General features: G+C 34.4%; 1 protein-coding gene across 1 annotated transcript; it reads right to left on the bottom strand.

The window, feature by feature from the left end:
• Positions 1-3,426: 3,426 nt before the first annotated feature.
• Positions 3,427-4,371, bottom strand: LOC105988272 (olfactory receptor 6C75-like). Its single transcript, XM_013019841.1, has one exon. It carries the CDS (start codon positions 4,369-4,371, stop codon positions 3,427-3,429), a length of 945 nt encoding a protein of 314 aa, XP_012875295.1.
• Positions 4,372-8,794: the final 4,423 nt, after the last annotated feature.

Genomic DNA, 8,794 nt, shown 5'->3' with positions numbered 1-8,794 from the left:
ATGGAAAGTCTTGGAAAAATTACATTAAGTGAACTAAGCCAGTCTCAGAGAAATTTAGGTCCCATGGTTTCCCTTATGTACAATACTTAGTATACATATATGATAACCTTATCAGATAAGTTGAAAAGCTCAATAGCTATGTACATCTGTCCATCTAAGATGATGCTAATTAAAATGAATGCCAAGATATGGACACAAGACGTCTGTCTTTATTGTTATTATTTTAAATGTACCATGTGATTTTATTTGTTGTTGTTGTTTCCTTTGTATGTTCTTTCCCCTATGGCATATCCCCTGTTGTCATTGTAGTTGATTTTGGTACCCTGCCTCTTCTATATCCATTTTTCTAATCTGTGAAGGGGAAGTAGAATAACAAAACACAGGATGACCCATTGCAACAGGAATACCCACTGGACTGTATATTGGAATGCAACTGTAACCCCTCTATACAATATCTTTACAATAAAATAAAATAAAGTCAAAATAAATGGGAACCCTCAACTGAAAAACAACCCTACCAACACAAAGAAACAAACAAAAAATCACAAAAAACCAGAATGGTGAGGTCATGGCTCAAGCAGTAGAATGTCTGTCTAGGAACGAGTAGGACATGATTTCAAATTCCCAAACTACCAAAATAATAGAAAATAATAAGAGGACAAACTTCCGATGCTCTTTCCATCTCACCTATTTATAGGGCATACACATTTACTTTGTGTTACAATGTTCTGTGGCATAGTAATGATTTTCAACTTTACATTTCTCCTTATTTGGCAGAATCTTATAAAATAAAGCATACAATATTTAATTCCTTTACAGAATTGTCTCAGTAGAGAAGTTATAGCTAAATACAGTGAACCTTGAATTTTTGTTTTGTGGCAACAATAGATTAGAATCTGTTTGGTCAAACTCTAAGAATTTATAGCTAAATACAGTGAACCTTGAATTTTGTTTTGTGGTAAAAATAGATTAGAATCTGTTTGGTCAAACTGCAAGAAATTCTACATAATCATGTGGTAAGAAATATTTGAGTGCTGGACACTGTTGCCTATGAGAAGATGTGTTTCTTTTTGGTACTTTATAAAATACAGAGAGCTCTTCCCTTCATCCTCTTCATTACATCAAGATGATAATGAAGAAAACTGTCAAATTACTTGCTTTGTTGAACTCATGGTACTGTCTCAAGAAAATGGATTTTCTCGTGATGTGTGTGTGTGTGTGTGTGTGTGTGTGTGAGTGTGTGTGTGTGTGTACCAGTCCTGGTCAATGAAGTCAGGGCCTGGGCACTCTTCCTGTGCTTTTGTGCTCAAGGCTGGTGCTCTACCACTTGAGCCACAGCTCTACTTCTGGCTTTCTTGGTAGTTAACTGTAGATAATTGTCTCACAGGCTTTCCTGATTAAGCTAGTTTTGTAAACCACAGATCTCAGTCATCTTAATAACTAGGATTACAGAAAAAAAAGAAATGTACTCATTACCTTGCTCATGTAATTGTAACCACTCTTTTGTACAGTATTCTCACAATAAAAACTTAGTTTAAAAAAGAAAAAAATAACTAGGATTACAGGCTTGAGCCATTGGAGTCCTTCTTAAAAATGATTTTTTAAAAAAGGTACATTAGTGCTGATGTACTCACTGACTATAGGAAACATTTTTGACACAGGTTTATAGTTCTCAATGATGCCCAAGAGTTATTTTCTTCAATAGGAGTGAGGAGATTAAAATGTTCTGTGACAAAAGGAAAGACAAAGGAAAGATGAAAAGTATTACCGGCTTACTCTTAGAGGGGAATGAAAGTATCAGTAAATCAGACATCATTGTTTCCAGAAAAGTATATAAAAAGGAAAGGGGGACAATAAAATGGTGAGACAAGGGACAAAGAGGGAACCAATGCAACAATGATACTTACAAGACAGTATGTTGGAAATGAACTGTACAACTTGGGAAAGGGGTGCAAGAAGGGACAGTGGGAGAAAAATGAGGGGGGGATTAATAAGTTCAACAAGAAATGTACTTACTACTTTACGTATGTAACTGTAACCCCTCTGTACATCACCTTGGCAATAAAATTAAGTTAAATAAAAGAAAGAAAGGAAAAGGAAAGTATATGAAAAGTTCACTATCACAACATTTGCTATTCATTCTCATGCTTCACATCATTAGAAGGATAAAAATTTTGTGCCAGTTGAAAGTTTTTGACCATCAGGTGGGATAACAATATCTTTACAGATCATAATATTCTTTCATATGGGAGTATGACAAATACAAAAAGATTCAGCTACTAACCTTTTTTTAGAAAATAACTCCAGAGAGGAAATTAGGCCAGTTTCATTTATTTTCTATAATACTATTTAAACTGTTTTTCTCTAAAGGAAAAAATACTAAAATCAAAATAGTAAAAAAAAAATTCACACAACAAAAATAATATATTTCACAGCAAAATTTCTTTTTTTAACATTGCCACACATTTTCAGTTGATTTTACTGATGAATTCAAGGAAATGTTTTAATAATGATTTTAGCTTTGAATATATTCTCTTAGGAACAAGAAGAATTTAGAGAGATATTATGACTCATCTTTATGTATTCCAAATAAAGCAAGTTTCTTTTTGGAAGCAGTTTTTAGCTAATTTACTAATTTATATCAATTTCCATTTAATGGATGAACAGATGATCTTTCTTGATAAGGGAACAATACAGATTATGGATTTATAAACAATTTCAGTAGATTTGAAAGAGCAACACTTTTTTAAAAAGAATTTCACATTTATTTAATATAAAATGACAGGTTTTTCCTTTTCAGAATCATTTTACCAAACAAAGAAATAACTGCCATTGTTTTTAATGTTTTTGTAATTCATATGCTATTCTTGGAGCCTTTAATTTTATTATTACTGATTTTTATTGTTATCATTTTAAGTGATATTGTTATTATCTTTAAGTTGTTAACATTTGAAAAAGCAGTTTATGAATACAAGGCATCTTTTAAAATACATATTTCTTATTGTAAAGATACTCTACAGAGTGGTTATAGTTACATGAGTAAGATAATGAGTACATTTCCTTTGTTTTTCTCCTTCCCTTCCCTCTTTGCCTCCCAATCTCCTCCTCTCCCACCCCATAAGTTGTAAAGTTTGTTTTCAACATAGTGTCTTGTATATCTCATTGTTATAATGGGTCAACCTGAATCTTTGTTTCATCATTTTGTCATTTTTCTTCCCTTCCCCAAATTAGAAAAATGTATATATATGATACAGGAAACCGGAGCAAACACTATTAATGTAAGTTAGAAAGGTTAACACCTAGGGTTTAACTGAAATAGGTGTTGGTGCTACCCACATGTCTAACTAAAGGAGGGAAATGAGATGCTTAAAAATAATTTCAGTACTATTACTTCAGTTTGTCTCTGGGGCTCCACATTTCACAGGATCACAGTCCTTTACTTGTAGAAAAGACTACCCTGTGGACCATGCTCTTGAAGGCTTGCCTCACTTGCTGATTGCGTAGTGTGTAGATGAAGGGGTTAAGAAGAGGAGCCACAGAGGTGTTGAGCACAGCTACTCCTTTGCTCAAAGTCACCCTCTCCCTTGCTGAAGGCTTAATGTACATGAAGATGCAGCTACCATAAGAGAGGGACACAACAATCATATGGGAGGAGCAAGTGGAGAAGGCTTTCTTCCTTTGACTTGTAGAAGGAATCCTCAGAATTGTACGGATGATATTTGCATAAGATAGAATTACTAGTGTCAAGGTGACCATGAGTGTCACCACGGCTAAAAAGAATGCCATGAGTTCTAGAAAATGAGTGTTTGTGCAAGAAAGCTGCAGAAGTGGAGAAAAGTCACAGAAAAAATGATCAATAACATTGGAGGCACAAAAATCTAATTGCAGCAGAAGGATGACTGGGGGAAAAACAATGAGGAATCCAGCAAGCCAGCAACTAAAAACCAGAAGCATACAGACCTTGCTGCTCATGATGGTTGTGTAATGGAGGGGTTTGCAGATGGCCACATAGCGATCATAGGACATGGCAGTAAGAAGGTAAAATTCTGTCACTCCCAAGAAGACGACAAAAAATAGCTGGGCCATACAATCGTTGTAAGAAATTCTTCTGTCTCCTGTTGTGATGGTGATGAGGAATCTGGGAGTGGAGGCTGATGTGAATGCTATTTCTAGGAATGATAAGCTCTGAAGAAGGAAATACATGGGGGTCTTCAGATGGGGATCTGAGAGGGTGAGCATGATGATGGTCAGGTTCCCTGCCACACTGAGCATGTAGGTGACAAGGAGAAATAGGAAAAGCACAACCTGCCACTGAGGGTTGTTTGTCAATCCGAGAAGAATAAAATTGGTGATTGTTGTAGAATTTCTCATGATTTTCTCCTGTTATGATGGCACGTCTTTTTTTCTTGCTGTGAAGAGTTGAAGAAATAAAAAAATATATTTAAGTGATGAAAAAAACGTTCTTTAAACATAATTTTACTATGCTTCTGATTTATTCTACTTAGTGTAACATCTTTTATGTTCATTCATGTTATAATAACAACAAAGCTATCAATTGTGTTATACACACATATGAGCAACATTATTCATTATGACCTTTCTTTTTTTCTTTTGTTTTGATGCTGTTCTTGAGTATTGAACTCAGGTTTGGGTCCTTTCTCTGAGCTTGTTTTCCTCAAGGGTAGCTCTTTCCTAGTTGAAGCACTGCTCTACTTTTTGTAGTTACTTGAAGATAAGAGTGTATGTGTTGTGATTGTTTGATCCCAGCTTCCTGAGTACCTAGGATAACAGGCATGAGCCACCAGCATCCAGCATATTATGTCCTTTTCATAATAATTTTATATATTCCATATTTCCAATCGGTAAAAATTTGAGTTAGTAAGATAAATAAGTTTAGTGTTCTAAGTGAATTATGAAGTTTATAGTAAATAGTATCCTATTGTATGCTGAAATTTAGAACATAGTAATTTCTTTGCTTATAATCATCATCTTATTATGGATACATATCAAAACATGTTTGTAAGTCAGGTGCCAGTGGCTTCTGCCAATGATCTTAGGAGGTGGAGATCTGAGGATTGTAGTTTGAAGAAAACCAAGCTGGAATGTTTGTGAGACACTTATTTTCAGTTATCTAATGAAAAGCAAGAAATGGAGTTGTGGTTTAAATGGAAGAGGATGAGCTTTTAGCTAAAGAGTTCTAGTACAATATAAAATCAAACACCAAACTGAAACTATAATATAAATCACATATTAAGTATATATAAAAACTTATTTAAATTATATGCTTATTGCTACTTAGAGATTATTTTGGTGTACAGAAAAACAAAAGTTACAAAAATCTATTGTTTGTAACCTCATATAATATTTAAAAATATTTTTTCATTATATTTTTCTGCATTTTTTAATAAAGGTTTTCTGAATGTTCCAACATATTCCCTAAAATTTGAGAAGGAATGAAAACTTCTTAAAGCTACAATTGAAAACAGACTGCTTATTAATTTTTTTGGGGGGGGGGTCCGGTCGTGGGGCCTGAACTCTGGGCTTGGGCGCTGTCCCTCAGCTCTTCAGCTTAAGGCTAGTGCTCCACCACTTGAAAAACAGCGCCAATTCTGGCTTTTTTTTTTTTTTTGCTTATGTGGTGCTGAGGAATTGAACCCAAGGCCTCATGCATGCAAAGCAAACACTCTACCACTGAGCCACCTTCCCAGCCCCTGCTTTTTAAATTTTGATTTCTGGTTCTTTTACTTTATCTTAAGAAACATGTATTTCTCTGCTTCTGTTCAAACTTTTACTACCTACTAAACCAACTCAGTGACTGGCATAAGTAAGTCTTGACATTCTATGTCCAGATATCTAATAAACGGCAGGTGTTCCAGACTAAATCCATTGTTTTTACTTCAATAAAATTAACTTTCTCTAAGACAGGCCTTTTGTAACATAGTGAGAATACTCTTCTTGAGTCATGTTCATTTACCACCAATCCACCATGGTCCAGAGCTTTGATATATAAAGCCATCCTTTCATAAGATGACTTAAACTTATTCTCCCTTTCAGGAAATTTCTCTGTACCTGAGGTGACCTTTGTCACATGGTTCTCCTGTCTCAACTACCTTATACTTAGTGCCCATCTGTAATTTTGGTTTTATGCACTGTAAATGCTCCTTGTTGCCTTTTTACTCAAAATCATGCAATAATTCTTCCAAACATTCCTGATTCTTTCTTGAGTAGACAATAACAATAGGTCAACATTGAAGGTAAGGTTTGAAGAAAGATTTTTCTTGTTCCTGTATTTTATCAAAAATAAAAATCCACTCTATATGGTAGGCAAAAATTTATTTAATTATTCCCTTTAAAGTTGGTTAAAAACTTTAGATATGCTGAAGTATCCAAACTATTTAAATCTGGAAGTGGCGCTGTAGCTCAAGTGCTAGAGCGCTTGCCTTGAGCTGAAGAGCTGAGGGACAGCGCCCAGGCCCAGAGTTCAAGCCCCACAAACGACAAAAAAAGAAAAAGTAGCCAAACTATTTAAATCTGTATCTTTTCCTTTATTGTTGTTTTTATTTCTTATAGGTACCATTGTATTAAACTGCATAACATTTTCTAATGATTAACCAGCTGGATATTTAAGTGAGTGTTTTTACACAAATATTTTTGTACAACACTTCTTGGAAAGATAAATATCATCTCATAATCCTCTCTCAGATGGCAAGCAAGTTTTTGTTTACTTTCTTTAATATAGAGGGTGTTAATATTCACTTCTATGTAAAACTCACATTGTGCAAAAGAAGTAAAGGTATCCACTGTTAAATACATGCAATACATTTTCTTCAATGTTTTACAAAAATGATTCCATGTTTACCTTCTACTGATTATAGTAGAAATGATTGTAACTTGGTATGTAGACAAGAACATGAAAAATCCTGCTGTCCTACCAATCACAAAATGTATATATGCTATAATGGAGAAAAGTGTATGAAGCTTCTGACTTTCAGCATTAGATTTTTTTCCATTTGTATAATTCATCAAAATGATGTTTGCTTTTATTTGCACATAAATCACTTGAGTAAAAACACAAAACATCATTATAACAATGAGATGTACAGACACTATGTTGAAAATGAACTTTACAACTTTTGCTGGGGGAGAGGAGTTGAGGAGGTGGGGAAGGATGAGATGGTAGGGGAAAAACAAAGGAGGAGATAACAATACTTGATAGTAAATGTATTCATTACCTTACTCATGTAATTGTAACCCCTCCGTATAGTATCTTTACAATAAAAATATATGCTAAAATTTGTATTCCTTAAATAATACTTACTCTTAGTACATATGACTGGTTTGGTCCATGTCATTGCCATAGTTTATTAATTTGTACAAACATGAGATCTTTGGGATAATTTTCAGAGTTTAACACTCCATACATACCTCTCTGTTATCTTTGTAGCATCTCAGCATATTTGTAGGCAAATATCCAAATATTGATAACAAAAGACATTTTAAAGAAATGCTTTGCAATGTTTATAAGAAAGACAGGCATCAACATGAATCCAAATAAAGATGAAGTTCTAAGGTTCCAAGTTACCCTGCCTATGCCACTTCACAAAGTACTATCTTGACACTTGCAATGACACAAGTTACATGAACAGTACTGTAATTTCTTTCCCAGCTGATGGATGATATGCTCTTCTGTGCAGACACAGTGATGTTCCTGCTAGCCATAATTTATCTGTTCCATTTAGAGTAGACCCAGGGGGACTGGTTGAGTGAATAAACAAGAGGCATCATGGAGATGGGTGTTCTCAGTGTATTAATTGTTAAACAACATCCCCAATTAGTATTCAGTTTAGAATAAATGAGGAGATAGTGGTCTGAAATCAGAGCACAGACATGGAAAGATTTACATTGTCGTAAACACTGAAAAAGACTGAAGCATGGAAATAATAGAAATGTGTAGTCTTCAAGTGGAAATAGAGTAAAACTATGAATAAGGGATATTTCCAAGGGTTTTTTTTCTCTAGGGGGATTTAAGAATGCAGTAGTAATGTTTTAGAAAGGTCTGAGTTCTCAGACTGTACTACAGCATTGAGCTTTTAGAGTTATTTCTAAGATTTTATAGCATCCCATTGACTAACACTACAGAAAACCTTGTTCAAGGTTATAATCACCAGCATGTATTCATTCAATAATTATATTTGGCTAGAGAATGGAGGCATTTCTTCATGTGTCTATTGGCCATTCTTATTTCCTTTTCAGAGAAGTTTCTCTTACGTCCTTAGCCTACTTATTTATCAGGCCGTTGTTTCTTTGAGGATTTATTGTTTGGGATTTAATTTTTGAATTTTAACTATATTTTAAATATGAGACTCTCATCAGTTGTAAGAAATGCAAATCAAAATGACATTGAGATTCCACCTCACCCCAGTTAGAATGGCTATCATCAAGAATTCTAATAACAACAGATGCTGGAGGAGATGTGGCCAAAAGGGAACCCTATTGCATTGTTGGTGGGAGTATAAAATTGTTCAACCACTTTGGAAAGCAGTATGGAGGTTCCTCAGAAAACTACACATAAACCTCCTCTATGACCTATCAATCCTGCTTTTGGGCATTTACCCAAACGATCATAAACAAGATCATACTAAAGTTACCAACACAACTATGGATATCACAGTATTATTTACAATAGCTAAGATATGGAACCAACCCAGATGCCCCTCAGTCGATGAGTGAATCAAGAAAATGTGATATATATATATATATGTATATAGAATTCCATTTCTCCATCAGAAAGAAT

Source organism: Dipodomys ordii, unplaced genomic scaffold (genome assembly GCF_000151885.1).
Source record: "Dipodomys ordii isolate 6190 unplaced genomic scaffold, Dord_2.0 Scaffold3, whole genome shotgun sequence".
Lineage (NCBI taxonomy): Eukaryota > Metazoa > Chordata > Mammalia > Rodentia > Heteromyidae > Dipodomys > Dipodomys ordii.
Note: the sequence above shows the minus strand (reverse complement) of the source record. Positions and strands in the feature narration are given on the sequence as shown.